We start from the raw sequence: 22,232 nt of genomic DNA on the forward strand, positions 1-22,232 counted from the left end.
CACACAAAACAACTAATCTGGCTGAAGTATGGTCTACTTTTTTAGCCGTACACTAGGGTACACTGTGCGTGTTGAAATTTACTCATCAGAAGCGCAATCTACTAAGAGCAATGCAAATTAGGTCTAGAGGTCGACCGATTTATCGGCCGGCCGATTAATTGGCCGATTTTTGGCATATTTAGAAAAATCGGCTTTGGCCGATTTTGCTGCAAAATTAGGCCGATTAATAGGCAGGCGCATCTGCGGGCACCTAAGCGCTGTTGTAGAACTCGTGACGCTGCCTCTTGCTGCAAGCAGATCGCTCCCGTCTCGGGTGTGTGCAGCCATGCCTTGTTCACAAACAGCTTTACTAAATGATGGCGGATCGCGCGAATTAAGCAGCCAGTACAACAGCGCGACGGGCTTATGTCTCGCGGTGCACTGTCCGTGCAAAGATTAGGCTCATTTCATGTGATTAATGAGTGATGATGAGTTTGTTTGCGTGACAGAGAGAGAAGAGCCGCGCGTGCACGCTCTCTGTCTCCCTGCTTTTATTACTCAAAACAAAACTGACTCGATGGCGAAAGGTCGGAAGACCAAATCATATCCACAAAGGAAATGTTTTTCGTGTTGTTACAGTAAGACTTTGTTTACAGTTTTGCGCTTCTCAGCCTGGATTACAACACAGCGTGTCCGATTCACGAACTGACTCCTTTGAACGGATTCGTTTGAATGAACGGTTGGAACAACAGATCTGTCCCAACACTAAACTCACAAGACGTCACCGTCAGCACAATCAGTCACTTATAGCGTCTCAGAAATGAGAATGTAAATGTGTTTAGAAAGATTTGCCCTAAATAACAGTCTCAACTAAAAACCATAGACATTTACTATGTTAACTTTATGATGAATAAATATTTTATCAGGTCTACCAAATAAGGATTTTATCCTACAAAGCAATAAAATCCATGATAAAAAAACTGATCAAAGATTATGACAGCAGAGTGTCAGGTAATATCTGTGTCTGATAAATGCATGGTGCAGAGGAGGTCGTAAAACTCTTCAGAAAGACCAGTCATATATTTTTAAATACTTTGACTTAAATAGTGACATTTTTGCATTTAAAATATCTGCTAATAATGATGAGAACATTTTGATTATTATGTGCATATAGAAAATCGGCCCAACATATCGGCCATCGGCTGCCCTGATTTCTAAAAAATCGGCATCGGCCAGAGAAAAAGCATATCGGTCGACCTCTAATTAGGTCAGGGTCGCAAATAAGCAGAGCTGATGCTCCTCAGGTGCAGGTGATTTACTAACGCCTGATGCACTTAAGTTCAGCACCACGGACAACATAGCTGAAAATTTGGGGTGTGAAATCCAAGCTAACAAAGACAAAGTACACTGAAACTGAAGGACAAAAATTAAGGTTTACAAGATGCTTTCAAACACCTGGTATTGTGTGATGACTTATAGCAACCCCTCTTTTAATTCCTCCGGCAAAAAAATAAATAACATGGCTTGGCAAACAATATTTTTAAATAATATGTTCCTCGGCATTCCAAATAAACTGTAAGTTGTTAAAAAATCCTCAGCACTGTACAATGCTATCTTTGAAGCCTCTTCAGATTATTTATTTCGGTGTTAAATAATGGTGCAAATACCAGTAATATCACACATGCAAACATTATTAAATTGCGTTAAATAATCTCCTCCCATAAATTTTGTATGGTTGTTACAAAAACAACACAGTAGGCATTTATGCATTTAAAAGAAACCTACCCAAGGCAAGCTTTAAGGTCTTATCCATTTCATTACCTATGCTTCTGTAGAAGCTACAAAATGTCTGCATAAACTCACTAACCACACTGATTAAACAGTTGCTTAACTAGTCATCCATAATATAACTTGTCGTTTTTGTAACATCATTTCCTAAAATGTTCTGATTACCTCTGGGGGAGCCACCGGAGACAATAATTTTTCACCTTTCAGCAGGCAAGACACATAGCTGTAGTAACCAATGAGGTCTGACAGGGATGAAAAGCGCCGTCCACCGATGTAGTAATCCCCACACATCGCAATGATCCTGAACACATGCACACAAGCACCAAAATGTTTGCTTTACTTCATGAAATTCAAACAATGCATGCATGAATGGAGGAATTATTCCTAATAAATGCAGCAACAGAATAAGAATATGTTTAGCAAATACTTGTATTTATTTAGATGTGGGAACTTTATTGTAAAGAGACAATGTAATACTTTGCAGGCGTTGACACAAAGAATCTAAAATTCCTAACCTCCTATGCTAATAAAAGACAGACCTACTATATTCCATATATGGACAATGCGTTTTACATCAGTGCTTGTTTGTTCATAACTAGACCTTCATGAGGTAGACGAGAAATTATAAAAAACAGCCATAACTGGAACCTTTGCTATAAATGTCTACTATGTTATTGGATCAGTACTTGGAGATGTGATTTTTGAAATACTGATACATTCCCCTTTTGCAAGGTTTATTCAAATAATATTTTTTTTGTATTATGGAAATGCTTTGTAATTCCATATTTAACTCTTAAAAGGGTAAGAATATAAAGATATCTTAAACGAAAACTCAATTAAACTATACAAATCCAAGTTTTATTAAAAAATATTGATTTTTATACAACAGTTCTTTCTGGTTCTCGAATCTGATTGGCTAAGAGGTATGCGATATTGTACTGATAACGGCACTGTAACCGCTTCACCTTTCGTATCATTCCGCCACCTAGTGAATGGAGGTCCTAAACAGGCTCATCTCTGAATGGAAAAACACAGACGCGCTGTTTTTAAACACCCTCCGTGTGTCTTATTAGTTCACTAGCTCGTAAATCAGTCGGTGAATCCCAATCGGAAGTTATTATTACGTTAAAGATCAGCGCTCTTGGATGTTACGTTAAACTTAATGGGATTAATGTCTTGTCACATCGTGTGGACACTTGGAAAGAGGAATCTAAACACTCGGTTTTTCTTCTGGAGCTATATCTCTTATCAGAACGCGAAAACACCGTGGAACTGCAGGTAAGCAACGGAGCTTTTAAATGTGGACATTGATCATTTATTTAATTGCGACGTGACTATTAAAACATGTTATGAGAATATCGCCACTGGTATATGTATAAGCAGCATGCAAAAACATCTCTCTGACACTTATAAAAAACAGTTTTATATAGTACTGACAAGAACAAAGTTTAAATAATAATCGAGTGCTCGTATCGCTTTAAGAGTAAATGGGAAACCAATAGTAACATTATATAAGTAGAGTTTTATTAACTTTTACCTCGCGCCAAAACAATAACAACACAAAAGACACTAAATATGAATAAGAAAACAAGTAATAGTTTTATCATGACACCAAATACTGCTGATTTGATCTAATTTTGACCATCAAAAACAAACAAGGCGAATATCAGAGCCAGGGAATCCCTGTCAGAGATGTAGCCCAGAGAGGGCGGTGGTCAGCGGGGCGAGTGAACACTGACGTCCACTCATGATTTGGTTCTCATACGTACCGAATCTCACTAAGCAAACGTTCAAACAGGCGCTATCTTTACTAATCGACTGTAGATTTAAATATAATAAATATATATTCTCGACTGAACTAATCTTAAAACTACACTTTGTGACCAAGAAATGTTAATATTAGGGGTGGCACGGTTCATGAAAAAAATCCGAACCGTTCGGTTCGCTTGTCTCGGTTCGGAGCGCGTGTGTGACGTACGGTTCAACGGTTCATGGCATGCGCAATGTAACCTCATGCCCTGTATGTGACCCCAGATAGCGTGTTTCCCTTTCGCGAAGAGCGCGAAAGAAGAGGTGACTGCTGTGGAGAGTGAGTGCTGCCAGTCATGTTACGTGTAGAAATGTCAAGAGGGAGAGAAATGGAAGTCTGCCCGGAGTTGGAGGATGCCCTAGCGTCGTATAAGTTTGGTGTGTGGAAACATTTTTTATTTCATGTTACCTATGATGATATAGATATATAGAAATGCAGGCGATCTTATTTCATAAACTGCCCCTTAAAGTAATCAGGACAGAAGTAGTCAAAAGTGGACAAAAGAGACGGATTTAAATATTACAGGTATAAACGTTATGTTTCTCTCTCGTCCACATATACTCTCTGCAGTAAAAAAGCAGCCTCTCAGTGATAAATCTTAGAGCTACACTGAAGTTGGGATTTTGATAAATGCAAGTTATCTTTGTGTGCTAAAAAGGCACATAAGTTCATGTAGATGGCAATACACATTCTCTTTTTTGCCAAATAAATGAAAAGCATGTTGAAATCATCAATGTCTTCCCTCTTGCTGTATCAAAATCTCACCTGGCTTTTCTCAGAGATGGTCCCAATAATGTGCTTAAAGTCAAATTCAGTTTGTGCATGATTACATGATATAACTTTTTTAATACTGTATCCTAAATTATGGATAATTAATACATTAATAAGATAATACATTTCTGGAGTGTTAAAAATTAAAAGAAAAATAACAACAAGAACTGTACTGAACCGAGAACCGTGACCATAGAACCGTGATACGAACCGAACCGAGGGTTTTGTGAACCGTGCCACCCCTAGTTAATATAAAGAAACGCCTATCCGTCCATTGAGTTATTATGAGATTCAAAGCAGCCGAAAGTGTTACCTGTCATTCTGGCAGCCCTCAAATCCGTGGCGGAAGAAGTAGTTCTCAAACAAAGAGGCTTGTTGTATAAAAGCAATACTCGAGGGATATTGCTTAATTATTTACTATTTGTCTCTATTAGGATGGCTCATTTGACCCAATTCATAACTTAAAATCATAAAATGATCCAATCATTTAGAGAAGTTTATAGATGTATGGTTGGATGAGAATAAACTTTTTTGCAATATGCTCCATTAAAAAATAAAATACAAAAAAATTCCTGTGCCTTCAAGGGGACATAAAATGTTAACTGGATGTAACAGGGTTCCATGTACTTAAAAATTGTCCCATGAGGTCTCTATGGTCCAGGCAGCGCTACTCACCTGAAATGATTGACCACGTTGGTCATGCTGAGGAAGGACAGCACAAAGGAGCCAGGCCGGCGGTCGCTTTCCCGAATGAGGTAGCTGCCTGGTGTCCGAGCCTGACGCAACCTCTCTTCTGCAATGGTTCGGTCCAACTTTCCATGGTACCATCTAAAAGAAACCAGAGATTAAGTTAGAAATGCATCAGATTTCTGCTTCTTCCTATTTTAGTCCATCAGTATTGATTTTAATGCCACTCAAAATGCTGTGGGGTAAGCATTTTATTTTTGTAAGTATTACTTGTTTTTGTATATGCTGACACAAACAAGCAAGATTTATTTTAAAATGTACTTAATATTTATGAAAGAGCTTCGATATTATGTATCTGGTCCAAAAAGAGCCCTGAACAGATTGAATAGGATCTATGACAAAAAAGAAGGCTCTACCACTGTAGATTTCACTTGACAAAAGCTCATCTAGAAATAGACTTTTACTCCAAAAACTTTTACGTCAAAGCCTTAGCCATTAAAGCTTTAAAAATCACATATGGGGGTTTTACTGGTGAGTTTTATGTGATAGAATAAAATGTGAAAATATCTTGGGCTGGTATTAACCCAAGATCTTATTTAAGACATTCAACCAAAACCCAATTCAAAATATTATCCCTGCGGCACTCTGTTGAGTGACCAGCTAAGACATATGTGTATACAGGGTTTCCCGCAGCACTTTGCAGTTTGGGGGGCCCGCCTAAGCTAGGAAGCCCTACCGCCTTAACTAGGTCGTCCAAAAAAATTATTTCGCTGCACAAAAGGCCATCAAGTGCATCTCGGAGAATAGCGCCACACATTTAATTCATTAATAATCTTTGTTCATTTTCTGTCATAGTTTCTTCAAAATTAAGTTTTATTTGAGTGTTTCAAATAAAAAATATTTTAATTTTCATCATGACGTGTACGCCCCGCTCCTTTGATTGCCACGCCCCCAGAAAAACCCTACCACCCTAACTTACAAATTTCCTGCTGGAAACCCTGGTATATGTATATATGATAACTTCCTCTGGTCAGATTTTCTGCATTGTGCATGCCAGAGTTGTAGGGCAATGATTGACAGGTCAGTGATTCCCTGTTCATGTCAACAGGCCTAGTAACATAAGAGCGACATGATCTCATTCATTCTAATGGAGGTTTGGCTACTTTCAGTGACATTTTGCAGTGACCTTGCCTTCCGTAAAGGTAGGCTACACTACTTTTTTCTACTTTATCGGCATTTACTGTGAAAATGCATCAGAAAGCTGCTCCTGTTTGACAGGCATGACAAACACAACTCACTTTCCCTACAAATGATTCCTCATATTAAAAAAGTGAGCTTAAAGTGAGTGAAGAAGAGCAGCATGTCTACATGATGAAATGTGACACTCCATCTGCCATCATTCCGGTATACTAAAGTGAGCAAGATTCTTAAAATATCTCATAGTGTTCCTGTGTCATAGTCTCATCTCACACCTCCTCCGTTCACCCGCTGTCACTTCCTCCACTGCACAGCAACACATCATGCACACATACAGTATATGTGCTGACTTCTTTGCTGTAATTATTTTTAATGTTCATCATATGTACTTGGGTCAACCTCTTCTAATGGGAATGTGAACTGCTGTTGATTGTGACAAAGAATTTATCCAATTATTATTACTTATAAATACAGCTACACTGCTAGTCTGGCTAAACATATGAAAGCACATACATTTAAACAGTGTGCATGTGCTGTGTGAGTCAATGTAAAGATTATTTACAGTCCAGTTGTACCGGAAAAAAAATTATTTCATGCTTGCCTTTGAATAAATATGTGACCCGCTCTGGCTAAATGAGTTCGAAGTCGCAACGTTCTATTTTAAGATACGAGACGATATTCCATGGAAAAACAATGAAATTGTCAAAAAAATATTTTTAGCTAATTTCAAAGAACAGACATATAATAATCTCCCAAAGTTTTGTAGTCCAAATAATTGAGTAAAGGTGTTTAAATGACTATTAAAGTTGAAACAGTTTTACTAAATTCGCTGGAAATGAACATTGCTTTTCTCAAATCCTCTCGTCACCTCCGAGCATTTCCCGGGTATCCCCTGAAACATCACTATCTCTCCAAATATGTGCTGTGTCCGAAAACGCAAGGCAGTGACTCGTTGCCTCGCTGCCTCATGAGGAAATGACTTCGGAGGCATGAAGGCAGCTCAGAGAAAGACTTTCGGACACACTTCAAAGGCACCGTGTTTGAAATGAGCACGTGACGCGATATTATTTTATGCTGCTGAATGATCTCCGTTTCAACGCAGTAAGTAACGAGCTAACTTACCTGATATCTGCTTCAGTCCAGTTTGCTGACATTTCTCGTCGTGAATGTTGTAAATCCCTCATTTTAAAGAGTTGAACCAACTTCATGTTGCCATGACACGCGCTTCCAAACTACGGCACGTGCGTCATTGTTTATGCGTCGCATTTATCATTTCCTGATAACTGCATCAATATAGTTTGCAACATTTCTCATGGTGAATGTTTATATGCATGTTAACTCTCGTTTAAAAGAGCTGTACCATAACTTTTGTTGACACGCCCATTACGGCATTGTTTCGGCTTAGATTAACGGGACGAGTTTGTGTTCACACAGACGCTTGTCTGGCAATTTTACGGGTATTTTCTGGGACCATAGGTCTGTGTGAATGGGGTTTAAGCCTCTCTCAATTTCTCTCTCACGCGCGCGCGGACACACGCGAACATGCACATGCGCGCGCACATTCTGGTTTCCATGTTTTGTGGGGACATTCCATAGACGTAATGTTCTACTCCCTTTACCTAACTCAAACCCCAACCATCACAGAAACCTTTCTGTTACTTCACATTTTCAATAAACATCATTCTGTTTGATTTATAAGCTTGTTTCTTGGTTTACTGTTATAGCATTTATATTAATGTCTTTGGTCAAATTAAGCTGTAAAATATGCAATGGATTTTGAAAGATAAGACAAAAACGGGCAAAAAACTTTAAAGGCGTTTTTCTCAGGTTTTCAGTTGGAAAAAGAGGACAGACAACCTAAATTCAAATGTCTAAACCATTCAAGGTATGACTTTGACTAGGATATCATTTGAAAGCTTATGATCTCCTCTTTCCAATGATACCAAAATCTCAATTTTTAAATTTGGGTCACTGTGACTCATTTTGCTGGATCATGTCACAAATATTCTTTAATGCAGTATTTAGGATGGTTTATTAAAACCATGTTAACAGCTTTTTAATGTAAGTGTCTGTGATATATATAATAATGCAAATTAGATGGACGGGTGAACTTATGAAATGTTGTTTGGGCTGCAATAGAGTTGTGGTTGGAAAATAAGACATTGGCCGATAAACCAGATAAAAATACTAGTTGACACTTTCACTAATTAGTATTTCAAAAGCATTAAACAGATGCCCCGAACTTAGAGCCAGACCGATTTATCGTTTTGCCGATTTTATCGTCCGATATAAGCCGCAGATATGCAGCCAATATGAACGTTTCTTACAGATATAATGTGTTCTTACAAAACACATTATATGCTTTGATGTAAGTACTTGTTTGTTCAGCAGAGTGCTCTGACCCAGGTCACTCACTGTAATGACACCAGCCAACCCCCCTTCAATTCAGTCATTGGGTCTCTCAGTTCAGGTGGCAGCAAACGCGGTGCCTTCACAACATTTTTACACCTGGTATTAAGACGCGCTTTGTTTGATTGTATTAAAAGTGGACGAGAGAGACACATTCCCGTTTACATTTGATGTTTTTAATCCATCTCTTTTGTCCACTTGCGAGTTGTTAAAAACGCAAGCGGGAGAAATGACACGAGGCAGAGAACGGTCACGTTTAAACTGATGCACAGTCTGTGGGAGTACAGCTACTTGTGTTGTTACTGAACATGCTCATTTCAAAGCAATTGATTTAATAAGCTTGCACAACTTTACACCCTCGCTAAATAAAAGAGGCGGAGAGCAGGCGCTTTATGTTTATAAAAGTTTAAAGTCAGAATACTGTGGATTCGCGTCCTAAAAACGTTGTGCAGTACATTACACAATAGCCTACATCAATATGTTGTCAGTAATTTGTGAAGTACATAACTTACTGTAAAGTTAATAAACAATTACCCTATAAGTTTCCTTTTCAATACAAGTCAAATATAATGTTATTCTCGTCAAAACCGCCAATGATTTAAGTTATATATATTTTGTTTTGTTTGTGATTTAAAGTTATTTATAATATGTCAAGTTTACTGTTTTGTGCACTGATATAAGAATCAATCTGTTTAATTTAAAGAGCTACATGTTTTTTAACATGTCTTCAAAAGGGTGGTTGTTAACAAGTTACTACATGGGACTACAAACGTTGTTCTGGACATTAAATGTTATCACGCATGAAACAATGCAACATTGGACATAATTCTCAACAAAAATTAATCCTCAGAGTATTTCCTTTTAAGGAAACATGTTTTAAACGTGTTTAATAAAGTTTGAAAAAAACAGTCAGAAGCTTGGTGGTGATGACATTAAAGTCGAGAGACTGTGGTGTAGTTCACTTTTAGCCTAAGGTTAGCTTATTATTTCTAGCGAAATGCAAGACTTCAAAATCATGCAACTTTTAAGAATTATCTTGTTGGAAAAAATGTGTAAGTGTCAAAATCCTTTGTTAAACACTAAGCTTATTTTTTGCGATAAATCAAACATCTAAAAGGAACTGACTTTTTGGCAACAGGTTATATTGCAGGAATCATAGAGATGAATTTACTACCTTTTTTACCATCTCCTAGGGCTGGGCGATAAAACGATAACGATATGTATCACGATAGACACGTGATCGATAGCAATAAAAAATGTGTTCGATAAAACGTTCGATAATTTTTTTTTTTCGTCAGAAGAAAACGGAGGTTGCAAAGCAAGTTTCGTTGCATTAACAAAGGCACTCGCTCTCCGGCAACCCAGCAACGCAGGGAGCGACACGCCAACAGCCAATCATGCAACAGCATCAAGTTTGGTTGCGTTGTCTCGTGCTCGATTCCTCTTCAGTAACCGGCAGAAAACTGAGAAGCAGAAAATGAGTGCTGCAGAGAGCGAGGAAATTGTAAATAAAAAAGGAAAATTCAGCTCGCCAGTATGGCAGTTTTTTGGATATTATAAGTCTGACCGTAGTCAGACCAATGCCGTCTGCAAATTATGCAAGACCGTCGTCCCAGCCAAGTCCGGCAACACCACGAACCCGATGCACCAGCCCAGCCGCGCCCACCCTTTGGGGAACTTGCACTAAATTCTCAGGTTTCTATGTTTATATCTAACACTTTGCACTATTTTATTATTTTACTTTATTAAGAATGTCTTACATTTTCTCTTATTGTGCACCTTAAATGTTAGATAAGATAATTGTTAAGTGTTCATTGTAAATTTATACTCATGTTTAAATGTATTTATTTAAGTTTTCTATGGTTGTTGACATTTCTGTCTTAATACCTGAAGGGATTATGATCAGAGGAAGGTTAAGTTTAAAATAAAAATGTTTAAATGTAATATATTTTTCTCCTGGTCCTTATTTTAAATGGGTCATAAAAATATCAATAATTATCGCTATCGAATGATATAACATGCTATATCGATGATAAACATTTTAGCTCTATCGCCCAGCCCTACCATCTCCACAATATTTTTTACTACCAACACGACATTAAGCAGCAGACCTTTTTTGGGGGTTGTGGGAGGGGTATGCAAAGCATCACTTACTACTTACTATAAGGTATAAGTGTGACACTGTCACACCCATCATTCATATTAGGTACACTAATGTATTTTATTTATTTATTTATTGTAAATCGTATTAATTTTAGCATTAAATTTTTTTAAATATAATTTAAAACCGTTAACATTAGTTAATGCACCTTAAACTAACATCAATTGCATTAATAACATAAACAAGAATTAATAAATGCTTATACAGCAGGGAAAATAAGTATTTGACACATCAGCATTTGATCAGTAAGGGGATATCTTGATGATAGGGGTGTGCCGGTTTCACAATTGGAGATGACGGTTATGACGCGAGTCAAATGTGACGGTTCGTAACATAACCGTCCTTGGGCAAAAAAAACATCCGGGGTATGCGCGTTGCGATGTTCGTCTGTTATAGGACAACTGACAAACGAGCAGACACTGATTAGCTACATGCTCTACGTTTATTTAAAATTAACAGCAAGACAACTAGCAGTGAATGTGCTTTCACCGCTATCACCCAACGACCCCCTTCTTTAGACTAGGAAGCATCTCCCTCTAACCCGTCGTTTGAAACAATTGACCCTTGGCAAGGAGCTTGATTGACAGGTGATCTGACCAATCATACTTCTTCGCCATCCAAAGCAGTCAGGAGAGTTAGTAGATTAACATTGGAGGACTTGAACTTGAAAGTGTACAGACGCCTTTCCGCGGTTAAAACAACATTCCTTCTTATGATCATTCATGCATAGTTGATGCTATAAATTAACTAGATGGAAGATATGATTTGAAAGGTGAGGCTTTGTTTAACTCTTTCCCCGCCATTGACGAGATATCTCGTCAATCAAGAGAAAACGCTTCCCCGCCAATGATGAGTATTTCTGTCTTTCTGCAATACCGCTATTATCCACCAGGTGGTGCCCTTCCGCAACTTTTTAAACCAAGAAATATTGCCCTATGACAAGCAGCTGCATGTCCGTGTTTGTTTTAAAGATCGCTCTGAATGGGATCTCTATGAAAAGTCCGTCACAAAAATGGAATTATCTCAGCTTTTTGCTCAAAATTTGGTGTTTTTGCAGAAACCTACTCATATTCAAAAGCTGATTATAAAAGAACTGCTGAAGGTAGGATGAAACTGTTTTTTTGTCTGAAAGCAGAGGGTCTGTTCTTTTATTTTATATATTGTTTGTTTATATATTTAAAGAAGAACATTTTCTGGAAGGCATTAAATTTTGTGAAAATCATGAAAAACAGTGGCGCTGGCTGGCAACTTTTTTAAAAAACGCTGGCTGTGAATAGGGGGTGTGACGGTCATTATATAACCGTGAGACCGACGGTTATAGTTGAACACCGTCATTTGAACTCTATAACCGCCAAAACCGTGTTATTAATTTTTTTATCATAAATTTTTTTTAAATACTAATTAAAAACAATTGTTAACAGTCTGTGTTACACGCCCCCTCACGTTCTTACACAGTGAAAAATACAGAGCGGAGCAGACACTGACAACGCGCTGACATACAGGACAAACCAGGTTACTTTTGGGTTACTTTTTAGATTGAACATATTAAACAAAGTCTCACCTTTCAAATCATCTCTTCCTTCTAGTTAATTTATAGCATCGAATAAACATGAATGACCATGAGAATGAATGTTGTTTTAACCGCGGAAAGGCGTCAGTACACTCTGCTTTTCAAGTTCAAATCCTCTCATGCTAATCTACTAACTCTCTTGATCGCACATTCACTGCTAGTTGTCTTGCTGTTAATTTTAAAGAAACGTAGAGCAAGTAGCTAATCAGTGTCTAGTTTATTCAAACGCCGGGTGAGCACTGTGCAGGGCGTCTGCGGAGAGCGTTTGCTGCGCGTAGCCATTGTGCTTTTACACCGGCTGTGTTTAATAACAATCTCAAGTTCACAACATTACTTTCTTTTACCTGCATTTATGAGCAAAACCTCGCGCGTTATTACTGTTTAAAACACACTTGGCATCACATTCGTGATTTTATGGTAAAATGACACTTTCCTGTCAATCCACAAGCATTTTAACTAGCAAAACGCCCCCACCGACGGTTATGTTACGAACCGTCACATTTGACTCACGTCATAACCGTCATCACCAATTCTGAAACCGGCACACCCCTAGCGGTGAAAGCGTTAATACGTTTAATATGAAAAGTAATCAAAAAGTAACCTGGTCTGTCCAGCGTGTTGTCAGTGTCCTCTCTGCTCCGCTATGTGTTTTTCAATGCATGAGAACATAATGAGCCGTGAAAGCGGCGTATCTTGTCGAACATAGCGACAGTAACTAAGGGGGTCAGGTCTTTGCGAACGGTCAATTGACTTGATATATTCTCCACATCTCACTTATGCCGTTTTCCAAATAATCAAATACAGTTGGAAACGACGTAGACAATTAATAACACAGACTGTTAACAATTGTTTTTAATCAGTATTTAAACATTCTCTATGATAATAAATGTTTAACAAATATATTTTTTTATAATAGTTATAGAGTTCTAATGACAGTGTTCAACTATAACCGTTGATTATAAAATAACAATCACACCCCTACTTGATGAAGCATATTGTCACTGATGTAAACATCTCCCACATCACACACATCTCCTGGAAATCCTATATAATTAAACCAATCCAGGGCTCAACGTAAAAAAAAAAAATTCTACTGGCCCGGTCGGGCCAGTGGTTCAGGTTTTCACTTGCCCTGCCAAAATTTTCACTGGCCCCACCAAAAAATATTTTTGTCTCACATATTAAAATAATAATTCAAAAGTCGAATATAATTTTACACATTGTATTCATCATTAGCCTTTTTTATGGCTATGGTCTCAGATATTTCAGCATACAACTGGACAAAAGATAATTCATAAAAGAAATCTTGTAGCAAGAACGTTAACTAACCCATATTACTAAAACAGTGTTATTACATGTTATACAGTGTTGTTTTTGTTTGTGCCTGCATGCTAATAAAGTGGATTGCCTTAATCTCACTTAACATCTCTTTCCAAAGAACCTCAAAGATAGTGTCTGTGAATCTAGAATTATAAATATTTAGAAAATGTTATAATAGGTCAAAATCATAGTGTGATGGAAACAAACAGAAGTATGGAAAATATATAACGTTACTGCATATATTTCCATGCAGTTCTATGCATTTTAACTAATTGTGGAGCATTTAGTGGACTTATTTCTTTATAGCCAGCCGATTTTTTTTTTAAGTTGCCAGCCAGCTGCAGCATTTTTTATGATTTTCACTAAAGTTTAATGCTGACCCCTCTGCTTTCAAACAAAATACAGTTTCATCCCCTCTTCATTTTTATTTATCACCTCTCAAATATGGGTGGGTTTTAAGGACGTTTGTTAGAGATCAGATAATAACAGTGAATGCTCCAGTGTTTTATAAGTTGGGTAAGTGCGCCACCTAGTGGGTAATAGCGGAAATATAGATTGCCTTAAACTCATCATTGGTGGGGAAAGAGTTAAGACATTAAACTAAATATTTCTTACCTCCGACATATCTGTGTGGTACTGAGATCCCACATAAACTCTGTTTTCATTTTTTTTAAGCAAGTCAATACATCGTTCGAATGGCTGTTCATTCTTGATGAGGTGAAATGCTGTGTTGATATGTCTCTCGATGCGCTGGAAATTCTCCTCATTCATACGTCTCGCCATTAAGTTCAGTGGACCAGATGAAGCGTTATCAGACTTTTCTCATCGGCTTTGCCTTTGACGTTTGTTTGCGGTAGTTGCTAGTCCTAACGAAGACAGAAAATATGTTTTAGTGACTGAGGGTGAAGCACTGGCCTGATCGGGCAAGTGACAATATGATATACTGGCCCGAGCTTCTCTCCCACTGGCCCCGGGCAACCGGGCAGTCCCTTATGTCGAGCCCTGCAATCAGAAGACGACTTCGTCATCTGCTTAATTGTTTTCAGAAAAGCATCAGATGTCATTTCATATGCATTAGATGTTCAGCCAACGGTCCATGGGCATGACATCTGTGGCTGAGACTAGGGTCCCACTAACTTCCGGGTCATTCCTGTGGCACTCTAAACCAAGTGTAAACAGGACCTTGGTTATATAAACTACTGGCCACATCATCAGCTACAATGATAAACTGTATAGGCATAATAGCACACATTGCAGCCTTAAGGAAGCCAAGTTCCCTTTCCCTTTTTTAATTTATTAAATAGACTCATGAAGCAGTCCTAAACTGAAGCAGAATAAAACTGCACCGTTAGCAGACAGAGTCCCTCATAATTCTCAGAGGCAGCGTTTTCACCGCCTTGCAGCTCTGTATGCTATAAAAATGACATCAGCAATACAGGATTATAAGAAGATTGGATAATGTGCTCCATTAAAACTCTGTGGTCACATGAATCACAGGTTAGTGAAAACACAGATAAGGTGGGGCAAATGAAGAGGGGCTGGGGTCATAAATAGTGAACATCATGCACACTGTCAGAAAAAGGTACAATGCTGTCACTTGAATATAGCCTTTAAAAAGTTGGGATGCAGCGATTCTTTGCTCAGTAAAATGAAACAGGCGAAGGGCAAATGTTTTTTATTGTCCCAATCAATTTTCCTTTTTTATTTTATTTTAGCATCTTTTTTTCAGACACTTTTAAAAGCTTTCACCAACACGTTTTGCTGCATTTATGAAGCGTGCTTGTGCTGGTCGCTATTTGATTGCGTCAAAGACCTCATTGTTAAAACTGTAAAGTGTATTCTATCTTTTCACCTGTTCAGCCGTTCACCGAAAGTGACTTTGATATTTTCAGATGGTTGCTGAACATTCGGTGCATCCCTATTAAAAAGTCCTATTATGTACTATTTAGGTACAGATATTTACCTTTGATGTACTAATATGCACCCTATAGGTACAAACATGTGTTTTTTTAAGAAACAAAATTCAGCTGATGCTTTCATTCATTGCGAGATGGACTGTATTTTGTATTAAACCAATGGCAACATAAGCATTCTGAAGCATGTTTCTTTTTCACAAAGGCTATTATGGCCTTAAAATACTTCAAATGTCAAGAAAATTAACACGGGCATTATTTTAAGAAAATTACATTAGACTGTTTGTGAATAGGCCTTTAGGCTAATCATTCCTTTGGTATTCCTTTAGCGGTGAGGTAGTTCCTGTACAGACAAAAATGCCTAAGGGTAAATAACATATGCCACTTCACCTCTAGATGGTATATAGACAAGTACAGCATTTGTCATCTTGAGGAATGCCTGATCGTGTCAGTGCATGATCATTGGCTGGCGTCCTCCCTCCATGAACAGAAAACATAATAGCAAATTACGTCATAGTTTTTTCTTTTCAGGAAACTGATACTCTGATTAAATGTAAAGTCAAATAGCTGACATTTGTATAGTACGTCTCATATATCTACTTGTGTCAGTATGTAAATATGTATAACTGACACAAATAGAGAAGTATATGTTCGTCTGCTGGGTTGATGTGAGGAAACAAAAGTGATCCAAAAATGTACATCTGATTCCATTTGTATATGACTTTCACTAGAAAACAGAGTTTTTGTTTTATTATACCAGGGGCGGAGCGAGGGGGTGGCTTCTGGGGCTCAAGTCCCGAACGCTTTGTCAAAAGCCCCGAATCCATGTGTTCATAAATATCGTGACAAACACAGAGGTCTGTGGTTTGCCACAAAACCAGAATTCATTGCAAAAAAAAAAAAAAAAGAACAGGAAATGAGTGAAGGTGGACAAGTGACACGCATAACAGATGACATTCAGACCCAAAACACACCTTAACAAAATGAAGGAAAAAAAAGATTATCACTACAGACAGAAGCATGCCATCCGCTTAATTTAGAGTCGGAATAAACTGAATAGAAGATGTGTGTCAAGGTTAAAGTGCAGTTTAGGAAAAATGGATAAAGATTTATGAACTGGTTATGAGGAGCTCTAAACCACAAATAGAAGTGAGAAATTACACACTAGTTATCCATATGCTTGTTAACTCGTGCATAGGACATCACAATGACAATACCGCTGAAGTGGTACTTCACACAGAAAGTGAAAATGTTAATTTGACTGCAAATTAACTCCGTAAAAAGATGATTTAGTGTTCTGCCACTTAAACCTATGCTGAAGCAAAAAGCACTTCAGCACTTAGATATGTTATGATTTCCAGACAATACGTGTATTTTTAGATCCGAACAGCCTTAGAATGGAAGAGCCTTGTGAATTATTCACAAAAAAGATGACTAAAGATCCAGACAAGATACTAGGGAAGCACCACAATATCCCCACAGGTCTATACCTTCATGGTCAGTTCAATAAAAACAGGACATGACCTTTTTAGGTATAGTCTGTGCCATCAAGGAAGGACCTAGACCTCTCAATTTATAGAGCCTCAATCTCAGAGGAAATAAGGGCAGGGACGCCGTGTTGAGACTTGACTGAGTGGTCATATTCATTCTCTCCTGCTCTCTTGAGCGCTCTCATCTTATCTGTCCCTCTTGATGGATCTCGCCTACCTCAAAACATTCACACAGCAAGCTGACACTGGAAAAGTCCCATAAATTGTCAGTGTTCCTTCTGTGTGAACACAACGTCCTATAATCGTTTTTGGGATCGCTACAGTAAAATGGACCTACTAACATTGCCATAACATTTACAGAAAGCATCCTGTTTGAACAAAGCCGAAAAAAGGCCATAAGGGGTGTTCCATGGTGAAGGTGTGCCATCGCAACAAAGAGGTCATTATCATTTAGCTTTCACAGGGGTCTTAGGGGCACTCACACTATCCAAACCAAACTGCGCTCAGGCACGTTTGATGCCTTTTGAATTTAAGGCGCATCTCAATAGTAAAGCCGATTTTGTGATTAGTAGTAAACCACCATCACTTGCTTCAGATGGAGCGGCATTAACTACATAGAGCCGTTTGTGCACTGGTGTTAAAAATTAGAGCCAGACCGATTTATCGTTTTGCCAATTTTATCGGCCAATATGACCATGTTGCAGATATATCTGTATCGCCGTATAAGCCGCAGATATGCAGCCGATATGAATGTTCTTTACAGAAAACATTAAATGCTTTTGAAAGATGTAGGTACTTGTTTGTCCAGCAGAGCGCGCCCTATTGGTTGCTAATGGCGACCCAGGTCACTCACTGTAGTGACACCAGCCCATCCCCCACCCCCTTCACTTCAGTCAGTCTCTCAGTTCAGGTGGCTGCAGTCACGCGGTTTCTTCACAACATTTTAAACCTGGTATTAAGACGCACTTTGGTCGATTGGATTATAAGTGGACGAGACAGACACATTCCTGTTTACATTTGGTGTTTTTAATCTGTCTCTTTTGTCCGCTTGCGAGTTGTTTAAAACATAAGCGGGAGAAATGACGCGAGACGGAGAAAGGACATGCTTAAACTGACGCGCAGTCTGTGGGAGTACAGCTGCTTGTGTTGTTACTGAACATGCTCTTTTCAAAGCAATTGATTAAATAAGCTCACGCAACTTTACACCCTCGCTAAATAAAAGAGGCGGAGAGCAGACGCTTTAGTTTTATAAAAGTTTAAAGTCCCGGCAGAACACTGTGGGTTCATGTTATAAAAACGTTGTGAAGTACGTTAAACATAAGCCTACATCATTATGTTGTCAGTAAGTCAAGCATTGTCGTCTTAACGGTAAGTTTCTAATTAATTTGTGAAGTACATAACTTACTGTAAAGCTAATAAACAATGACTTTATAAGTTTCCATTTTAAAATAAGCCCAATATAACATTATTCTCATCAAAACTGACAATGATTTAAGTTATATGTATTTTGTTTTGTTTGTGTTTTAAAGTTATTTATATTAAGTCAAGTTTACTGTTTTGTGCACTTATTGTGCAGAATCATTTTGGATTATAAAGTTTATTGTTAAACACACCTGCCTATATTACATATCTTCATGTCATTTTAAGTGTTTGATCACCACATTTGTGAGTGATCATTGCAAAAAAAAGTATTTATATATAGTATGTTCTGTTAATGTATATAGTGTATTTTATGTACAGTATTGTAGTAGTATAATATACTGTAGTATATGTGTACTGTACTATAATATGCACATAAAGAATATCGGCCGATATATCGTTATCAGTCTTTTTTACTCCCTAATATCTGTATCGGCATCAGCCCCAAAAAATGCATATCGGTCGTGCTCTATTAAAAATTAGCATGCATGCTAAAACAAGTGGATATGGTTTGTCCAATGTAACGATGATGTCCATGTTAAATTGCATTCATTATCACAGGTGATGCGACCGCGATAATGAATCCCATAATCCCATGCTCGTATCACAACCCTAAATCAAGGAGCTTGTCACTATCCGCGCTGAAGTGGAGATCATTCACCGAAATAACAAAACAGTGTGTCACTGCACTACTGATGATCTTATCATAAACAAAAATGCATGCACATAGTTTCTCTAGAGAGAATTCACAAAAATAAGCAAACCTTAGATGCTGCGGAAAACAACTACCAAGTACAGGACTTTACAGGATCTTTATGGGATGTGTGTTAGGGCGCACTCACATTATCCAAACCAAACCAAACCATGCCCCAGCGCGATTGTCACCCCTCCCTACTCCCCCAGGTGCACGCACTCACACTGTACTTTTTATAGATCCGAGTCCGGGCGCGCTTTCGTCATTAAAATGTGATTGTTTTGAAAAAAGCAGGAAGTAAAGCTCTCTCTTAACACTGGAACCCACCGTAATGATAAGTCTGTGTTTTTTATTCAGAGTCGTTTGGTGCGCGATTACAGACAGCCTGCTCACATGTCATCATATTGCTTAGTTGATCTGTCACGTGCGCAGCTCGGACATTCATGTAACCCCGCTGCGCGCATCAAAAGGTTTTTACGGCGGCAGATGAAGGTGAGTGGTCGCGCAGGTGACGTCTTCACCTTTTGAATCGCACTCAGGCGCGAATGCGCTCACACCACAGCCTTCCGCGCCTGAGCCCAAGTGAACCGCGCTCCGGCCCACCTCTGCAACCCGGCCGTGGCGCGATTAACCAATCCGCACCCGGGCGCGGAACAGAGCGATCACACTTGTCAAACAAACCAGGCTTTGGGGGTCAAACGCGCCTGAGCGCGGTTTGGTTTGGATAGTGTGAGTGCGCCCTTAATGCATGCACAGACTCTGAAAATCATTGGTTATATGAATGAACCAAAATCAAATGCAAATTCCCAGACAAATCCTGGGATGCATTTTCAGTGTATTTTCCGCAATTTATGTGTGAAAAGGGCTTTAAAGATGTTAAGCCATCACTTATTAGCACCAACAAGTAATGAAACAGCTCTGCACCCCTTGACTACTCTGCAAGCTGACATCCGGGAGCCTGTCTCCCATTCTGAACAATAAGAGCAGAGACCTATCAGATGTCTGTTTATATCTACATAAAAAGAAAGTGAAAAGCATAATAATTAAACTGATGGGAACTGCTCAAATATCCTCAAATTGTTAAAAGGGTGACAGACACTGTTGCAGTATCTGGCATGTTTTCCAGATGGTTTCAACATTCATCTATATTATTCATTATTATTACACGCTCATTGGAATGCTTGATTGTGATTGGCCAGTGGCGACATATATACAGGTTTGTTTTTCCCAGTTAAACAAAACACTTAATACTAATAATACTAATAACACACAGTTACCGAGATGCTGCAAATCATTTTGACACATAAAGTTTAATATTACACAAAAATTAAATATAAACATTTAAAGGTGCAATTTGTAAGATATTTGCAGTAAAATGTCCAAAAAACACTAGGCCAGTGTTATATATTTTGTCCAGCTGATTACTATCAATATCTGTAATGTTTTCAACTACTTGTAAATCGTGAGAAAATTTCCATTCAAAACATTGACACAGGGCAGTGCAGTCTCCTATCAATGACGTTAATATCCATGTGACCCTTTGTCACCGCCTTTACTGACGTAAAAACCACATGTCAACAGTGGTCGAGTTCGAAAATATAAAATGGCAGCCAAGGAAGCAACTGGAGCACAAATTTAGTGAAAATAAACGTATATTTTCACTTTTTACACATTTTAATTGCATTTCTAGCGAGAAATTAGGATTGTAGTTTTCAAATATGTGATTAGTTATCACAAAGGCGCTCTCTGTTTATATTTCAAACGCGCTGCCTTTGAAGTGCGTCCGAAAGCCTTTCTCTGAGCTGCCTTCATGCCTCCGAAGACATTTTCTCATGAGGCAGCGAGGCAACAAGTCACTGCCTTGAGTTTTCGGACGCAGCCAGTGTCGTGGACAAATGCGGAACTATGCGTTAGCGCCTGTCGGGCTACGCGCTGGCTTATCGACTTATGGATTACTCTTTACCGTCTGCCGCTGGTTGTGTCAGCAAAGACAGCTCCCGTAAGTGTACGGCCCAACCAAACGACCCAAGAAGAGTGTGGAACAATTTGGTGTTGCATTATCTGGATGGAGAGAGCTTCGCGACAACATTTAACTAGACCGAGATTCTGATCCTGCTTGTGTTTTACGCGATGGGTGAGTTGTTTTGATTCTTAAACCTTCAAAAACCATATGCTATTACATTGATCACAACATTAGTGTGTAGATTGTAATCAGTGCGTCTTCGACGATATGCACATCAAGAGGTATTGTACAGCAATATAAATGGTAATTTTAAGACACTTCACAATAAGATTTGTACTGTCAATATATTATGTGAAAAATCATTGTAGATTGTAAGTTGAAAACTTAATTCTGTGCTGTGTTAACCATCGAATTTGGACTAATACTGTAACATCTATGACTAACAATTTCGTTCTGAACATCACATATAAACTTACATAATGAAATAAACGATGTCATCAAACGCAACATTTATAAGACTTGATTACCTTATCCGTCAACGTGATTTCCCGTTCGGGTCTGATTGCTGGCCATCAGCGGTTGAGTTAAAGACTACAAATCCCATAATTCCACACTGCTTCAGAGCGTCATTAAACAACGTCATTGTTATTGATTTGATCTGGCGCCATCTAGCGGCGCAGATAATACAAATTGCATCTTTAAAGGAGCGGTGAATCAAAAACTCAATTTTAACTTGATAATTTGTTATATAAGACGTCATCATACTTAAATGAACATCCTGCAAGTTTCAGAACTGAAAACGTCCGTGCTACTGAAATATAACCGTTTTTGGCACCAAGCCAGCTAAACACTCCAGTAGGGCTGTCACTTTTGTGAAAAAATCATTTTCGATTTTTAATATATAAGTGTTCATTGAATCGATTGTAAAATCGATTTTCCATGTCTAAAAAAGACGTTTCCATTTTCAACGCCAAATAACAGCCAAATGTAAAGAGAGCGCCTGAAACGCACAAGTCAGCAATATTTCTTATTCATTGTCATTAAGTTTCGTGCAGAATAAA

The 22,232-nt window shown here is 38.3% G+C and overlaps 1 protein-coding gene across 2 annotated transcripts in view; it reads right to left on the minus strand.

The window, feature by feature from the left end:
* Positions 1–22,232, minus strand: part of rasa1a (RAS p21 protein activator (GTPase activating protein) 1a) — an 88,966-nt gene that overhangs the window by 38,989 nt on the left and 27,745 nt on the right. For both annotated transcript variants that reach the window (XM_055200161.2, XM_055200162.2), the window contains 2 exons: positions 5,024–5,176; positions 1,933–2,068 (listed from right to left, as the gene is read on the minus strand). In XM_055200161.2, the coding sequence (XP_055056136.1) occupies positions 1,933–2,068; positions 5,024–5,176 (289 nt within the window). The remainder of the gene's footprint in view (positions 1–1,932; positions 2,069–5,023; positions 5,177–22,232) is intronic.

This window comes from Misgurnus anguillicaudatus, chromosome 22 (assembly GCF_027580225.2).
Source record: "Misgurnus anguillicaudatus chromosome 22, ASM2758022v2, whole genome shotgun sequence".
NCBI classification, from domain to species: Eukaryota; Metazoa; Chordata; class Actinopteri; order Cypriniformes; family Cobitidae; genus Misgurnus; species Misgurnus anguillicaudatus.